The sequence below is a fragment of the Hibiscus syriacus genome, unplaced genomic scaffold (assembly GCF_006381635.1).
Source record: "Hibiscus syriacus cultivar Baekdansim isolate YM2019G1 unplaced genomic scaffold, ASM638163v2 tig00110162_pilon, whole genome shotgun sequence".
NCBI lineage: Eukaryota > Viridiplantae > Streptophyta > Magnoliopsida > Malvales > Malvaceae > Hibiscus > Hibiscus syriacus.
In genome coordinates, this window is record NW_024062609.1 from 486,122 (window position 1) to 503,396 (window position 17,275).

A 17,275-nucleotide genomic window follows, 5' to 3' on the forward strand; every position below is an offset into this window, starting at 1 on the left:
TATTACGACAAACAATGAAGTCTTCCAAATATTGCAAATACTAAGTGTGCGTTAAATTACCTGATTTATCCGATAATAATACCCCTCCGATCAGTTGGAAAAGATATGCTCGGGACGTGAAAATAACCTCATTCTCGATATAGTCGACTGTCACATGGAATTTATACCCCAACCACGTTATCACGTGAAAATAACCTCATTCTCGATATAGTCGACGTCGGATGGTGACATCTTTCCCAAAACTTGGTAGACCAATGTCGCGGGGTTGTAAATGTTCTTCCTCACCACGGGGGCTCTATTCACATGAACACCGAGTTGGTGAGCGACGTCTTCTAAATTAATCGTTGCTTCACCACTCGAGAAATAGAATGTGCGTGTCTCGGGCCGCTAGCGTTCAATCAAAGCCTCAATCAACGTTGGGTGCAGCTTGAAGCCACATACATATATGGCCGAAAATAGATCAGATTATTGCAGATATATTAGCATCCGCTGATGCGACGATCTATATGTCATACCCCGCTTACGAATATTTCATTCATCTTTCGGCCAACGTTGGATCGACGAAACATGGACGTTATCCAGATAAAACATATATTATCGGGTTGTTATTTTTCGAGATTTTCAAATAAAGCATTTTTTGGTATTTTTTGGATTTAGGGTTTGGGTAAAAAAACCAAACCATTATTTATTGCCTTAGTCTCAACAGCTATAAACGACTAGTTGTTCAAAATTTTGGCCTGACCATTGACCAACAACTACAAAAATGCTAGTAATTTTGAATTTGAGGTGATGAGTTCCACCTAATTTTTTTTGAAATTTAAATATTTTAATTTTATTATGTAAATAAAAAAATTAATTTTTTAATAGACCCATCACGTCGAGGTGACGAGTCATATTAATAATAATAAAATGATAGCCCACGTGGAGCCCACTATTGGAGGACCATTAAAAATAATATTCGAGGAAACTCGTCATCTACACTGTAACATTTGTCGTATTTCCTAAAATAAAATATGGGCCGGCCTAATACCCTAAAAAATTATCCCGCTTGGGGTATTGGGGAAAAAACCGAGTTCCTTGGTATTTTTGGGCTTAAACCTTAACAAAGAAAAACCCCACAAGGAGCATTGATGGTTTGATAGCAAGAAAAGGTGCTGTTTTTTTTTTTTGGAATTTGGAGTGTGGACAAATTCCAAGCACACCGGCCGAACATTTTTAGTTTTTTCTCTTGCAAATTTGTCTGTTTTGTATCAGCTCATGCCATTTGTTCTTGGTGTGTATCGAGATGAAGTCTTATTTACCCTTTTCTCGTCCTGTTTTGCCAACACCAACACTTTGTTCTTGTCATTGGTTTCTTGGAGTCTAGGAAAGGTTGCAAGTATTTCCGACCTCTCAATTTGCTCTCTCTGCTCTTCTGTCTCTGTATCATTGTAGCCTGCTAGTTTGTCAAGGAAAAGATCAATGTCAGCCAACGAAGTGGATTCAACGCTTCTCAAGCTAGAATCGGCGCGCTCCGATCTAAGAACACTCCTACAATCATCAGCTCAAATGGGAAAAGACCTGGAAAAGATGGAGAAGAAGTTTGATTATATAGATGAAAGTCTCTCAACAGCTGCAAAAAGAGTTGCGCCTTTGCAGTCCCTGGATATGGCTGCCAAGGCTCTTGAGACCAGAATTAATAGAGCGGTCACTCCGGCTCTTGATCTCCTCCATAGTTTCAAGCTCTCTGAAACTTTTCAGCACAAGCTCATTGAACTCTCCGACAAACTATCTATTGAGAAAAACCCAAGGAAGAGGCTTAAAAAGCTGCTCAAATACGTTCAATGTGTTGATCAGCTTAACGAAACTATTAACTTAATCAGTCGAGATGGAGAGCCGGTGATTCAAAAGCTTCAAGAGGTAGTGGAATTCTTGAGCAGAACAAAAGCCGCTGATCGAGATCGAACAGAAAGATTGAAGGAGACTTTAATCACCCTTAGAGCTTTATACGAATCTGAGGTTGATGCTATGAAGTTTGATGGGTTGCTTGACGAGTCTTTACTTAATCTGCAGGATGAATTCGAGATTATGTTACAGCAAATTAGACATCAAAACATAGGGGAGCAACAAGCGGATGAAGAAGCTGATCAACCAGTTCCAGTGGTCCCCGACATTGGCACAGAAATGCAGGTCCAAATCCTTAAGCGAATTGCAGAAACCCTCGCTGCCAATGATTGTTTGGATATATGTATTGATATATTCGTTAAGGTAAGCAAAATATCTTGCTTTTTAGATTTCAACTTCTCTTTTTTTTGGTTATTTTCCCAGGCTAGAACAACAAACTACTAGTTTGTAAACGAAATGCCATGACTATAAAAGGTGCAAACAATATTATGTGATTCAAACAGAGATGTAGAAGCTGACATTTTAGGAGATTTAACAGATTGCTAGAAGGAAGAAACTTGATGAGGTCATTGTATAATTCAACTTCGAGGAACTGAAAGCTTGTGTGCCATATGCATCGAGTTAGACTAGTGAGCCTAGACAGATAGTTCAAACAAGTAGTTTTGTTTTTACATTTTGGATCCTTCAATTTGTCACACTTTTGGTTGATTAACAGATGAGATACAGAAGAGCAGCCAAAGCGCTGATGCGATTAAGCCCGGATTACTTAAGAAAATACACTCCAGAAGAAATTGATGAAATGGAGTGGGAGAGCCTGGAGACAGCAATTTCTCTTTGGATACAGCATTTCGAGCTTGCAGTCAAAACGGTCTTTGTATCAGAAAAAAAACTGTGCAAACAAGTTTTGGGAGGACATTCCGAAGTGCTTATTTGGCTAGAGTGTTTCGTCAAGATCGCGGATAAAATCATGGCAGTATTTTTCCGCTTTGGAGAAGGTGTTGCAAGGAGTAACAGCGAGCCCCAGAAACTGTTCAAACTCTTGGAAATGTTCGACTCGTTAGAAAAGATGAAACCCGAATTTTCTGAGATTTTCGAAGGTGAATCAGGAGCTGATATTTGCATACGTTTTAGGGAACTCGAAAAGTTACTCGTCCATGCTTCAAGCAAAGTATTTTGGGAATTTGGCCTCCAAATCGAAGGCACTTCCGATGGTTTTGCACCACCACAAGATGGTTCAATACCGAAACTTGTGAGATATGCTGTCAATTACCTTAAGTACCTTACCACAGAGACATATAGTGCACCAATGGCTAAAGTTCTACGAGCAGAGCAGATCTGGAAAGCTGGCATCTTATCGAAACCCGACACAGATTGGAATTTACTCAAAGATGCCATCTCTAACATCATGGAAGCTCTTCAGAGACACATCGCGTCCAAGAGTTCGAGTTACAGGGACAAAGTCTTGCCCCACATATTCGTGATGAACACGTATTGGTACATTTACATGAGAAGCAGGAATACAGAACTCGGGAAGCTTTTAGGAGAGCAATACATGAAACGGAAATACAAGAGCGCTGCAGAGGAGTCAGCGTATATGTATCAATGGCAATCATGGGGAACATTAGTAAGGTTGTTGGGGAAGGAAGAATCGGAGGAGCAAGACACCAAAGCTGCAGCGGCTTTTGTGAGAGGTAAACTGGAAGCATTTTTCAAATGCTTTGATGAGATCTCACAAAGGCATGCAGGGGGTTATAGCATCCCTGACGCTGATTTAAGGGCACAATTAAGAGGAGCAACAGTGAAATTGGTGGTTCCTGTTTATAGTGAATTCTTGAAGACACACTCAAAGTTGTTGCCCGGAAAATCTTATGTTACTCCCGAATCTTTGCAAGAATTGGTGGATCATGTTTTCAACGGAACTGATCGGAGCGGCAACAGGAGACTGAAGCGCCGAGATCCCAAGGACAGTGTGCCGGGGAGGAAATCGGCTTCCATGGAGGGAGAGCTTAAGAATTTAAGACGATCTTGATGTATGGAATCAATGAATTTTTAGTACTTGATAGTTTTATTTCCCCCCTTCAAACTGTTGTACGAAAAACTAATTAAAATTGCTTACTTTTTCATAACACAGATTCGTACATATAATTGGATTTTATGGAACATCCTGAAATGATAATTAAACAAAACGTGAAATTGAAAAAAGAAGACAATTTCGGACTTTCCTCATAGTGTTCATTTTTGACATACATAAGTCATGCCTGATTGTATTTCAAAAAAAAAAACTCCTTCCTCATTGACTCCTATTTTGAGAGGCCCAAGCTTATCGAAGCCCAACCTAAAAGGTAATAATATTGCAGTGCACGCAAAATCTTCCAAATCCCAACCGAAGTAGGCATTTTAGCATTTGTTTGTGCCAATGTTTTGTTTCCTTGCCTTAATTGAAGACAAAACAACGGTTTAGTGGATAACTGTTATCGGAATCATTCCCTCATCTCTAAGAATCTACTCAAATCAACCTCTTCCTTGCCAAACTTTCGCCTCAAATAAAACCAACAGATTTATCTCCAGACAAAACAAAGTTTGTTTGTCCCTGAACTAATTATGGCTGATCCCAAAGGCCCAAACGAGTCTTCATTTTCCTTCTCCGACTTCCCTGAAGACGTCCAGCTTTGCATCCTCTCCTTCCTTTCCCTGTCCGAGATCGCCAATTTCGCTTGCACCTCTAAACGGTTCCTTTCGCTATGTCGAAACGACATCAAGCTCTGGTTCACCCTTTGCCAACGCCGGTGGGGCTCCAAGACCCAGATCAATAAATGGGGTGGCGGTAAAATCACCTACAAGCTCCTTTACAAGACCCTAACCCAGTGGGAGAATCTCATCGGCTTCTGGCGCCACTGCGGTCGAGCCGGCCTCTCAAGTCAATGTCCTCGGTTGATTATTTTCGAGTGGGGATCATCGTTTGTTTCCGGTTCTAGGGTTTGTCCTTATAAAAACGGAACGTACCATGTTACGAAAGAACCGTTCTTGTGGATGGGGATATCCCCAGGTGGGCAAATCGTTTACTTTCTCGATCTAGAAGGCCAAGCTGAAAAACCGTCCGGGGATTTCGATAGCTGGTTGGAATTTGTCTGCTTGGACCAAAATTTGGTTCCAGCCAATGTTAATTTCATGGGTAAGGATCATTTTATAGTAGAAGAAAATTTAAACTTTTGGAATAGTTGTAAAAGTAAAGATGTGTTGACAAGGAGTTCAAGCTCAAAGAATTTGATAGAAGATAGTGATGAAGTTATTGAGAGTGGAACTGCCGGAAGCTTACCCGACCGTTTGGTATCGGAAATGTATACTTATTTCGCAAATAGAACGAGCCCCGTTGGGGATAGAGCGTGGAGGAGGCAGAGGAAGAAGGAGAAGGAAAGGCAAGGGATGAGGAAATGGGAGCCTGAGCATTTCCTTAAAGTTGTTGATTGCTCCCCTACTCCAGATAAGCCCTTGCAGGGTCTTTGGAAGGTGTTGTGAAAACTCCTCGTTTTCCAATTTGTGTTTTATGTCTTAGGTTAACAACTTGTGTTTGTATATATATTGTTGTCCACTAATAAAGTAGTAGTAGTCTTTGGAGTTATTGTCTGACTTGGTAGGATGAGTAGCAAAATGGGAATGATTGTAATGCTGCCTTCTAAGGTTTTTTGTGAAGGCTTGCCTTAAGACTTTTGTTAACATTTCATTGAATTCTAGTTTTCAGCTCATGCTGTCATGTTAGTACTGATTGATCCTTGTTTTCTCTGGCTTTCTTTGCGGTCTTTTTTGTGGGATATCATCTGATTCGGTTTGCAATTGCACTTGGTTAATATGATTTACGAATGTATTTGTCTGAAGTGTTTGATAAATGTTTCCCATCATGTCAGGTTGTTCTTTATTTCAGCCCAGATTTGACTCTCATCCAGCTTATAATTGCAGGGAATTTCTGGTGACAAGAACTTGAATTTTTATCTAGTTAAATATGATGAAATTGGGGGCATAATCTGCCAAACGATTGGGGACTTGTCATCATCCTACACACTAGTGTTCTGGACATCAGAACCTATGTTAGAGGAGTCACCTTTTTCTGCAGAAGAAGAACATATCTATGAGAATCGCATGCATCTTCAGCCATTTGCAGCTGAGGATCATAGTCTGCCTGTCATGACAGATATTGAGATGGTTTCTCACATTCTGCATATTAACTCAAGTTGCAACTTAATACTTCCATCCTTGGGATCTGCTGGTCTCCAGCATGGGGAAGGAAGGATTTGGCAATACATAAATGGGACATTCGGGTTTGGATTTCTTCATGATCATTTTGTTATGGACCTGAAACATATCGTCCTAGATGGTCGTCTCCTTGATTCAGTGAATTTGTTGCATTGATTTCTTTTTTCATATACAAATTGCTTTCTAATTTGATGTCGTGCTGCTGGTTATTGCACATTACATTTTGTAATATGTTCACATCTTTGCGCCGTTCGGCCATGGAAATCCCAAGTTCCTTCTATATTCTTTTTCATTCTTTTCTTGAGATCATTTACAATTAATGAGACTATGAATGTAAATCTAAACATCAATAGTTCATATAGTGGCGATTCGGTTTACGCCTCCTCAGATGCACGAATCACAGCTCCTTCGAAGAATTCGTAGACTGATCCACTTTCAATGGAAGGTCAAGATCCCGCACATATGCAGGGATGCTAACGGTGTAGCTGTTGCCTTGGCTCGAATGGGAACAAATGGGAGGCCAGGACTTTCGTTATCACAGTACCCACCTGATGGGATGAACGATCTCCTCAACCTCGACTGGAATGGCTTGAGAGGCTGATCTTACCACTGCTTTCGCAGTGTTTTATCTTGTAACCAAAAAATGAAACATGCATGACAGAAATTATGATTCAACAGCAACTTGTGCTGCATTAACTTTCTTCTTCAGACACTCTCTCCCAATCTTTGTATAAATCATTCTAAATATGCAGCTGTATTTTCATTCCTGCATTAAAAAAGAAAAAAGGAAAAAAATATCATGATCTAGCTGAAAACATTAACCGTAAATTGCAATAAAAGATTCAAAAACTTATCAACCAGTATTAATGATATAAGAGAACTGTAAAAAGAATAATTTATCTTCACCAATGATATGAATTCTGACCTTAATTCTCTAAGTGCACCGCTGGAAGTGAGATGAGACAAGGTCGAACACAAGATTTTATATAAGAGATGAATTTCTAAAATTTTAGGAAGGGATGAATTATATTATTTTAGAGGAAGACGAATACATAATTTTAATAAAAAAATACATAAAAAAATCTAAAATATATAATAATTCTAAATATATGCTGGCAAAATAACTGAGCAATAATATCATCTTTGCATCACATCTGACAATCATGCAAAATAACTGAGCAAAAGTATTATTCTTTTGCATCACATCTGACAACTTCATAGAATTCAGCCCAAATCAAATCAACCATGCAAAAACAAACATTGTTTTATACATGTCGCAATAAGTGCAAGGAACAATACTGCAACTACATGAAAAGTATTAGAGAACAGATTTATGATATCCGTCTATGACTAGTCCAGGTGTATTCATTAGTCTTCCTTTATAAGTGAAATTCCATGAGCATCTTACTGTCAATGACAAAAAAAATTATAAGAAAATAAATTATTACCATAAGAAAAATATGCAATTAAACCCTACAAATCCCATCAATAGAAGCAAGAAAGGCTAAACTTTTGATTTCTATTCAATTCTTGCTAACATACATTCATCTAGCTTACGTGCTTAACTATGGTGCCAGTAGGCCTCAGGTCAGTGAAGGAAAGTAAAAGAACATTACGTTAACAAAAATAAAAACAAAATGTTGCGAAAATTATCAAATCTGATAGATAATATACAATTTTCTCTACAAGATTAAAAGTTCCAAAGTGTCGACACTCCCAAAATTGGTGATTACACAAAGTTTTACACCCATCTAATACATCAGGAAACCAATAATTTTTACAGACACAAATCAAGACAGTTTCCACACATTCAACATATAGGCTTCAAAAGATTTGCCAGAATTCAGAGATAGCAAAAGAAAACGAAGCAACTGAAGGCAAAAAAGAAAGAATTGCCTTATCTTCCCAAATGAAAAAAATGGGTATGCGTAACCAGGCATTGAAGGCTTGGATGAAACTCTTGGCTCCGAAAACCAACCCTACCAATACAATCGTATCTGGCTCTTGTCTTCCTCTGTTCCTGCCCTCGAATAACCTTCAAATAGAAGCTCATTTAAAAAGAAAAAGCCCACTTCAAATTCAATTTCAAATTTACAAACCTCTGTTTCGAAAAGCATACAACTCCTCCCAATCTTTCTTCATTCTCTCAAAATCATCCGAAACTGAATTTCAACACTAAGATTATTCTTAACTCCTTCAAGATTATGCTCAATCTCATCCATTTTCTCCGCTAGATAACCTCTCCAATCTAGAAACTCTTTTCCAATTCCTTAACGTCCACCTATTTCATCCCTTTTCTTCCTACTACTCAAAAACCCAAGGTCACGAATTCGTCTGTACCAGATTGTCTTATTATAAAAATATTTATCCTCTAACATTTGATTTAATTATAAGTCATGTCCTATAATCTTAAGATTTACATAATAATCTATAAAATTATAATTAAATTTATAATGATCTAAAATTTATACAGTGGATAATTAGTAGATGAGTAAGACCTCGAACCCATAACATATCTATTACCCACGATGAGTATAACTTTTTACTTTTATACTTGTCTACTACCCTCTAAATTTATATCCATCGCCTCATCAATTGAAGCAAATATAATACGAAGTCTACGAAATTATACTCATCTGTTATCCCTAAACACGATAACAAACATGTAATTTTAAGTTTTTAATTTTAATATAGATTAAATATATTATAATATATATCCTAATAGAATTTTCAATGACTTGATATTGAATATTTAAATTTAATATATATGATACTTGAATTTTGCATCTTAAAGAATAATATAATAGTTATTCTTTTACCATTTACATAATTTAGTTCATATTTTAAGTTTAAAGAGATCTATGAAACTCCAACAGCTAACGGCCCGGCTCCAGAAAAGACCAAAAAAAAAATTGACGTGGCGGTTCTCTAATTGTTTAATAAAGGGATAAATAAGCAAACGCGACTGCAATCCATAAAATAGCGCGTAACGCTGGTAAAAAAGTTAAAAGGAGAGAGAAAGAGGGGAAAAAACAATGGGGTGTTTCCCTTGCTTCGACGGAGGAAACAAAGAGCGAAAGGAGCAAGAAAGGTTGGCCTCTGCCGAAGCTCGTGCCAGAGCCGCAGAGGCCGCTCAGAAAAGGTAATCTAATCCCCCCTTCTCTTTAATTTCTCAACCCTTTTACAACTCGCTATTCTTTTCTCTCATATTCGGATTAGCATATGAAAAGGTATAGGTTTCCTACATTTTTTTTATTAATTCCCAAACTTTTCGAGGAGGCCATATAAGACTGATCCGTTCGATTTGGAAAACTCTTTGGGTTGTTGAGTTTTGATATAAAGAGAAATCCAGTGCCGAAATTAGGGATTGCAAATTTGTTATGGAAGATTGAAAAATTGGATAATAATATCGATTTGATTTCCTTATCCAAGTTGTTACATGAACTAATAGCTGTGAAGTCCTTTGCTCTTTGTAGCTGTGCAAGATGAATATTCCTCTGATTTGATGGCAAATAGAGGAAAAGGCATGATAAGGGTATTGCGAAGCTTTCTAACAGTTCATTTATTGCATCTTTTTAAAAATTGAAAACATTGATCAAAATTGCAGGCAAGAGCAGTTCGAACAGTCAGCTGCAGGAAGAGCTGCACGGGCACAGTTGCAAGCTGCTGCGAAGCAGTCAACAAATTCCAATAAAGGCGAACCTGTTTTGAAGGTGGTTTCTCAACAAATAGTAATATTCCAATGTAGCTTCAATAACTGGTTTCTCAATTTCACCGTTTTATCGTGGCATGGTCTTTCCTTTAATGATACTTTTGTCCTCCAATCCCATGCCATGCTGCCTTTGGCTCTTGCACTCTGATAAATAATCCAATTTCCTTTGGGAATTAGTGTCCATGCTATTTACAGTTCATCAACAAATATACAAATTTGACACTTTCGTTGATTGGTGATTCTGTTGCAGTGGCAGATGGGTTGAAGTATTTCTTAGCCGAAATTGCTCATGTATATTGGTAAATCTTTCTGCATGGTTATTTATTCAACAATTTTGGTTACAGATTTGCCATCAAGTATTCCTTCGTTTTTCTACATCAGTGGTTTTTTTCTTTCTTATGCACATCATGATTTCCACATGGGTTTTTTATGTCATCACCCTGAATGTCATGCGCCAAAGGGATTCAATCTCTTTCAGCAATTTCCTCCATAACTCTGTTTATGCCACATTGGTAGTCTTATGCACATCACCATCAAGAATTTTAACACACCAGAAATAAAATTTCTGTTCTGTGATCATTTCCATCTTAAACTCATGTTTTTATGCCTAAGGTTTCTTCACACTATAATAGGCATCTGTTCCATCTGATACCACTTCTAGCTTCAGGCAGGAGGATTTTGGGACCATTTCAATTTCATTTAATTTTTCACCTTGTAAACTTCTTGTTTTCTGTCGTGCAGAAATAAAATTTAATGCTACCATAATTTGCAAGTTCGAGTTCCTCTTGTCAATAAGCTAGTGATAAGGTGCACTAACAGTTCAGTCTTTGTTCTCTATTTTCAGTGGTAATGTATGATAAATCCAAGATTGGGTTGAAACTGTAACCTTACGTTTTTTTTTCCTCTGTACAATTTCAACCTGGACTTATCTAATTTATCGATTTCCTGTACAGATTCCCTTCTTCCCTCTCTAATTTTGTGCCCCTGTAGTTTTTAATGTGCCCGGTTTTCTGGATCGTGTGACATGGAAATTCGGTTTCTACGAAATAAAGAGAATTTTGTTATGGAAGAAACCTGAGACTTAAAAAGAATTATGGTGTCTAGGGGCGATCGTTCGATCGAGTCGAGTCAAATAAAAAATTTGAGTTATTCGAGTTGATGAGTCTTATTTTACAACTCGGAGTTGACTTGAAATTTTTTCGAGTCCAGTCGAATTTTCGAGTTTGTGTTTAAATTTAATTATCAATATTTGTAATATTATGATATTATTTAATTTCAATTTAAATAGTTTTTTATGTGATATAATTGAAGAGGGTCTCGACTCGATTCAAACACAATATATGTCTGTTTTTTTCACATGTGATATACATATATTATACATAATTGAGGGATTCAACTCTAATTTAAAAATTCATCCATTAATTATTAAAAAAATTGAGTGAGTTATATTTTACAACTCCATTTGAACTTAAATTTTTTTCAGTACAATTTGAAGGCATTTTGAGTAGAGTTTTTTTTAATCGAGTTTGAATTAATTGATTTTTTGAATCGAGTCAAGTTTTGCTCATATGGTGTCAATAGAAAAATCTGTAGCAAAAAATTAAGAAGTTGCTATACATTTTAATAGAAATTTTATGCCGAATAACAGAATGTAGGACCGACTAAACAACCTTACCTAGCGCTAACTGATCAAAATCCCATCATGTGAAGGCTTCAACAGGAGCTGATAGCTTCAACTCATAGGCTGCTTGAAAGAAGCCTACTGCTAATTGCAACGACCCTTCCATTTTGGCAATCAATCCACGCATCATGATTTGTAGGATCTAATCGAACAGCATTCATTAGGAAGCTTCTTGCAACCGGATGTGATTAAATTGCCCTAGAAATGCTGCTGTTAAAACAATGCTCTGGTTTTATTGGCAGTGAGCGACACCAAGCTGAATGGACTTCAAATAATGAATCTGCAAAATGAACGCCTTGGGTAAACAAAGATGCAGTGATGGATGGATTTGTACCTGTTGTATGCCAACTTTTGGGTGAACAAATTTCTAATGACTGGCTTTTTTAATGAAATTTCTGCATCAGGCCACGAATAAAATTTGGTATCTAGATCTTGGCAGGCAGCCATTTCCGTATTTCTGTCAGCTACATTCTTCAACAACTAAGGTGAAAAAACACTTAACTTTTTTCACCCGTATGTGGGATTTGCATCTGTATCAGGAGTCTTTGAATGAAAGTGTGACTAGACCGCGCTTCTCTTTGTGCTTGAATCGGAGACAGCGAGGTTCGGTAATTTTCAATTGCTTGCTTGGGCTGTTCCTGATCAATCTGACACAGCTTTCAATCTAAGAAGTTCTAATTCATCCATCCTAAAGATCAGGATAATTTGATTGATTCGAACCTGTTGCTACACCGATTTATTACTGATATCACATTGCAATCTTTACCTTCTTTCTTCCACTTGTATATATCATATGTATGTATGTATATGCACACTTCTTTGATTCTTGTCAATTATTACTTTTCTTCTTCATTTTACCGTCTGTTGTACTTCAAAGGAAATAATTACGTTCAATGTCCTTTTTTTTGCATTCTGTTGCTCGAGTTAAAAGCCATTGTTATCCGAGTTATTAGGCCTCCTAATCCATTCTTGGCGTTTAATGGAGGGATCATTTGTTGTCCTAAAATGAAGAAGGCTAGTGTTAATTTCCTACCCACTTGCGCCTGCCTGACGCTATTAGGGGTGTTCAAAATTCGATTTTAATCGAATTAATCGATCGAACTGAATTAGTTCGGTTAATTTGGTCGGCCATCGAATTAGTTCGGTCGGGGAACGGTTAAGGATTTTTTTAGAATTCAGTTAACAGTTAATTCGATTCGAAATCGGTTAATTAACCGAATTAATATTTAAATAATATTTAAGATACTTAGCTGGCCCAATCTATTTAAAACCCAAATCAATATTAATTAATTAAAATAATCTCAAAACTAAATACAAAATATTTGAATCAAATTAATTAGATATTATTTAAATAAATTGTAAATTGTTTTTTTAATTAAAAATATTAAATTCTAAATAATTTCGGTTAATTCGAAAATTAACCGAATTTTATTCGGTTCGGTTAATACTTTCAAAAAAAAGTTTGGTTAGATTAACGGTTAAAGAAAAAAAAAATTCGATTAATTCGAATAAGTGTATTTCGATTCGGTCGACCACCGTTTTAACCGAATGAACATCCCTAGACACTTCTTATTGAACTTTGAAACCCAGATCCAAACCCATGTAAATCGTTAGTCAAATTTTCAATACTTATCTTTAAGGTTCCTGCGTGTTGATAGGGGAATCCACATGTCAATGGAGGCTCAACTGTTACTCTCTTGCAGTCCATCCGTCTTCATCTCTTTTCTTTGTCTGCTTCAAGATTGGTTTGAAATGTGAATAACTTCATTCTTTGTACAACACTCGTTATAGTTTTTGTCTATTATCCTCTCTTTTTCTATTTGATTTTAGAGTAAATTATGCATTTAGTCATACAAGTATATACACGATTTTATTTTGATCACTTAATTATTTTTTAAAATCATATTTAAGATTGCATTTCGATTATGTTTTGATCATCTACTATTAAAAAATAAAACTGTTGACATGATAATTTTTTATTTTTTCCAATGATGTGTAGTATTACCTCATGACGATAAGCTAATAACATCATTAATTTTTTAATTATAAATGATCGAAACAAAAAATATAATATAACTTTAGATATTATCGTAATCGTCCTTCGGGTGGGCCCATAATTGGGCTTCGACTTAAATGAAGCATGTTAGAGCCGCTACCGATCATTGTTTAAAAGAAAAATTAGGTTGATCGGACACCTTAATTTATCATCCTACCTGGTTTGCGTTTTACCAGAAAATATATCAGCTTCAGGAGTCGATTACAGTCAAGGAAAGATTAACGCCCTTGTACTGCCTTTTCGGTACTAATTTAATTTCTCGGTTGTCTTAATTGCAAAAGTCGAAGGTTAAATTGAAATTTAAAGATTTGATTCGAACTACTTACCTTTGATTGATTAAAATTATCCTAAAAATATCATAAAAATATTAGGTTGCGAAATAAAATATATGAATAATTTACAAAAAATAAAAAAGGTAAAAATGTTTAACGATAGTAAAAAAGAAAGAACATGTTAAAACTTAAAAAAAATTAAAGGATTAAATAAAAAAAATGAAATTGCGGGACCAAATTAATACTAAAGATGTGTTGCAAGGAAAAATAAAAAGTTAGAGGGGTTAAATTGCAAAAATATGAATTACAAATATTGACTAAATTGAATTCATTGAAAATTTAGAGGCAAAATTGCAATAGGTGACCAAAATGAATTACATATAAAAAGTCCAGAGACTGCGGAAATAATTTAAAATTTTCAAAATTACAATATGACCCTCGTTATAAATAGCCAAAAAATCAGAAAAAAACACTCATTTTCACTCCCCCTCTCAAATGTTAAACCCTCCCCCTCTCATATTCTTTCAACTTTCCCTTGGCCGGTCGAAAACCGACCACCTCCTGACAAAACACCACCGCCCGGACCGCCGCTACCCAAACTTAACCAAAATGTTCCTATCCACCCCGTGAGTATGAAATCGAAGCCCGATTACTCCCAAAAAGGTCCCAATCGGCGTAGATCTAGATTTAAAGTTTCGTTTTTTTACCTATTTCTGATGAAAATCTTTCGTTTTTCGGTGCCACTCCCTTCCTGAACCGTGACCAATGTTGCATTGTATTTTAGAGCTTGTAAAAAAAACCTTATTCGGCATTGTTTTGGTTGTTTTTTTGGTAATATGGCTTGTTTTGGTTTTGGTTTTTTTATTTGATTGTGTATAATTTTTTTTTGTTCTTCTCTTGTACGATTGTTTGCTTGTATTGCTGGGTTTTTTTCGATGCCTTCTCTTGTTCCCCGGTGAGGAATTTATAGCCCTCAGTCGGGGTTGTTTTTCGTTTGCTTCGGGGGATCGTTTACCCCCGTCTCCCGATTTAATTGGATGGACGACGTTGTTATTGAAGACCCGGGATGGTGCAGTCTCAGGCTGTCCTGATTTGAACGCAGAGAATCTCGATCGATGTAATTTAGGTCGTTGGTGACCCTTCAGTTGTTAACCACCCTTCGGCGTTAGTGCTAGGGTTCCCGAAACCCTAATCTATTGGGTTGGTTCAGCTTGGCAACTTGCTCACTAGGTTAGGTGGGCTTGTGGATGGGCTTCTCACCGGGTTTGCTTGCTAGGTTAGGCTTGTAGGCACGGTTGGGTTTCACTTTTGAACCTGGATTTTGGATCTTTTGGACTTATTAGACCCCTAAAAATGAATTTTTTTTAATAATAATATATTATAATAAATAATAAATAATAAATATAAATAATATGTATGCTATATTTATTTTAGCAACATACATTATATTTAAAAAAAACATTTTAAAAACTATATACTATATGTTTTCAAAAATATTTTAAAACTATATATTATATGTTTTCAAAAATACGTTTTCAAAATCTATATTATATATATGTTTCCGAAAACCGTTTTTTGAAAAATTATATATTATATTGTTTTCAAAAACCGTTTTCTGAAAACTATATACTATATGTTTTTCAAAAATATTTTCAAAAAAACTATATATTATATGTTTTTAAAAATATGTTTTCAAAAACTATATTTTATATATATATATATATATATATATATATATATATATATATATTTCCAAAACCCATTTTTTTAAAAAAACTATATATTATATTTTTTTAAAAAATCGTTTTTTAAAAATTATATATTATATATTTTTCAAAATTATTTTCAAAATTTATACTATATTATTATATATACACTAAATAATCTCCGGACGAGTCTAAGATATAATTTTTAAGAAAAATAATTAAATAATTAAAATTAAACTATAAGAATAATTAGGTGACAAATTACGTAGTTTACCCTTAATTTTAAAGTACTCCATATATTCATCTTGAAGGCCGGCATACCAGTTATCACATCAAAGCGGCGTCGCGTCTCTTCTGAAGCTTAAATAAAATTAGGGTGCAGAAGGCATGAAAACTGAGAAAAGCAAGTCAGCAGAGATGGATCCTGGAATCTGGAGCAAGTTACCACCGGAACTTCTGGAGCACATACTCTCCTTTTTGCCTCTTAAAACGTTACTGACTTTGAGGTCAACTTGTAAGCGTTTCAAGTCTCTTGTGTTCTCTCCTCCTTTCATTTCCAAACACTCATCTGCTTCTCATTTCACTTCGTTCTTGTTGCTTTCCCATCCCCAGTGCTATGGCCATTTCCCTCTCTATGACACCATCCGTGGGGCTTGGCGCAATTTAGCCCTCCCCTTCTCTTTCTTGCCACCTTGCGCTGCTCAGTTCAATCTCCTTTCATCATGTAATGGACTTGTCTGCTTCTCTCTCCCAAATTCGTGTTGTTTCCTTGTTTGCAATCTATTGGCCAAATCTTCCAGGGTTATTCAATTCCCTTTCTCCCCTTTTGCCTTTGAAATGCTTACTCTGGTTTCCGCGCCGGATGGATATAATATCTTCATGCTTTGCTCTAAATTCTCTTCCAATCATGCTTTTGTGTACGACTCCAAGGATCATTCATGGACACAGTACGATGGTTTTCAACCAGTCCTGATCGATAATTTCCATCAGGAAGGCGCGTCCTTCAATGGGTTTTTGTGTTTCGCTACTCCTGAACCGTATTCCGTTGTGTCCTTCGACTTGGAAAAGGGGAATTGGGAAACTCTCAACACTGAAATGCCTGGGGAGCTTACATTTGTGAGGCTGGTGAGCGACCCCGATGGAGGGAAATTGTATTTGGTAGGGGGAATCGGGAGGAATGGAATTTCGAGGAGCATGAGATTGTGGGAATTGGGTAATGGAGGGATGTGGGTGGAAGTGGAAAGATTGCCAGAATTGATGTGCAGGAAGTTCGTGTCTGTTTGTTACCACAACTATGAGCACGTTTATTGCTTTTGGCATCAGGGTATTATCTGTGTGTGCTGCCACACATGGCCGGAGGTTTTGTATTGCAAACTTTCAAGGAGAACTTGGCATTGGATACCCAAGTGTCCTTCGCTCCCAGACAAATGGAGCTGTGGTTTCAGGTGGTTCTCTTTTCTACCCGACTTGTATGCTTTGACTTGAGCTTCTTGTTACCATCAATGTGTTTATGCTCTACAATTTCAAATCACCAACCCGCCTTCTAACTTGGATGCTTGCCCCACCCCCCCTATTGGTCCCTGTTTTGCATTTTTCAACATGTTATATTTTCTTAAATTGATGTTGCCCTGCTTGTGCTTGTTAAATCCCTGTTCAGTGTGATGAGATGCGTATTATTTTAATGAGAAACCTTTGAGCAGTCAGATTCGGTTGATT

At 36.5% G+C, this 17,275-nt stretch overlaps 4 protein-coding genes across 4 annotated transcripts; all 4 read left to right on the forward strand.

Annotated features, from left to right (window-relative positions):
* Positions 1-1,343: 1,343 nt before the first annotated feature.
* LOC120216572 (exocyst complex component EXO70I-like) lies at positions 1,344-3,913 on the forward strand. The gene is made up of 2 exons (XM_039213939.1): positions 1,344-2,247; positions 2,600-3,913. The coding sequence occupies exons 1-2, from the start codon at positions 1,462-1,464 to the stop codon at positions 3,911-3,913; spliced, it is 2,100 nt and encodes a 699-aa protein (XP_039069870.1). The 5' UTR covers positions 1,344-1,461.
* Positions 3,914-4,274: 361 nt separating this feature from the next.
* On the forward strand, positions 4,275-6,414 carry LOC120216599 (F-box protein At3g12350-like). Its single transcript, XM_039213963.1, has 2 exons — positions 4,275-5,391; positions 5,839-6,414. Exons 1-2 carry the CDS (start codon positions 4,486-4,488, stop codon positions 6,286-6,288), a joined length of 1,356 nt encoding a protein of 451 aa, XP_039069894.1. The 5' UTR covers positions 4,275-4,485; the 3' UTR covers positions 6,289-6,414.
* Positions 6,415-9,097: 2,683 nt separating this feature from the next.
* Positions 9,098-10,136, forward strand: LOC120216551. Its single transcript, XM_039213927.1, has 3 exons — positions 9,098-9,274; positions 9,740-9,845; positions 10,095-10,136. The coding sequence occupies exons 1-3, from the start codon at positions 9,168-9,170 to the stop codon at positions 10,107-10,109; spliced, it is 228 nt and encodes a 75-aa protein (XP_039069858.1). The 5' UTR covers positions 9,098-9,167; the 3' UTR covers positions 10,110-10,136.
* A 5,773-nt stretch (positions 10,137-15,909) lies between these two features.
* LOC120216600 (F-box/kelch-repeat protein At5g43190-like) lies at positions 15,910-17,152 on the forward strand. The gene has a single exon (XM_039213964.1). The coding sequence runs from the start codon at positions 15,947-15,949 to the stop codon at positions 17,042-17,044; it is 1,098 nt and encodes a 365-aa protein (XP_039069895.1). The 5' UTR covers positions 15,910-15,946; the 3' UTR covers positions 17,045-17,152.
* Positions 17,153-17,275: the final 123 nt, after the last annotated feature.

What these genes read in the sequence shown, in the direction of transcription:
- LOC120216572 (XM_039213939.1), top strand. Translation starts at nt 1,462, where the DNA reads ATGTCAGCCAACGAAGTGGATTCAACGCTTCTCAAGCTAGAATCGGCG. An exon ending in GTATTGATATATTCGTTAAG is followed by an intron (nt 2,248 to 2,599) that starts GTAAGCAAAATA and finishes GTTGATTAACAG; the next exon opens with ATGAGATACAGAAGAGCAGC.
- LOC120216551 (XM_039213927.1), top strand. Translation starts at nt 9,168, where the DNA reads ATGGGGTGTTTCCCTTGCTTCGACGGAGGAAACAAAGAGCGAAAGGAG. An exon ending in GCAGAGGCCGCTCAGAAAAG is followed by an intron (nt 9,275 to 9,739) that starts GTAATCTAATCC and finishes TCAAAATTGCAG; the next exon opens with GCAAGAGCAGTTCGAACAGT.
- LOC120216600 (XM_039213964.1), top strand. Translation starts at nt 15,947, where the DNA reads ATGAAAACTGAGAAAAGCAAGTCAGCAGAGATGGATCCTGGAATCTGG.
- LOC120216599 (XM_039213963.1), top strand. Translation starts at nt 4,486, where the DNA reads ATGGCTGATCCCAAAGGCCCAAACGAGTCTTCATTTTCCTTCTCCGAC. An exon ending in CCTTGCAGGGTCTTTGGAAG is followed by an intron (nt 5,392 to 5,838) that starts GTGTTGTGAAAA and finishes TTATAATTGCAG; the next exon opens with GGAATTTCTGGTGACAAGAA.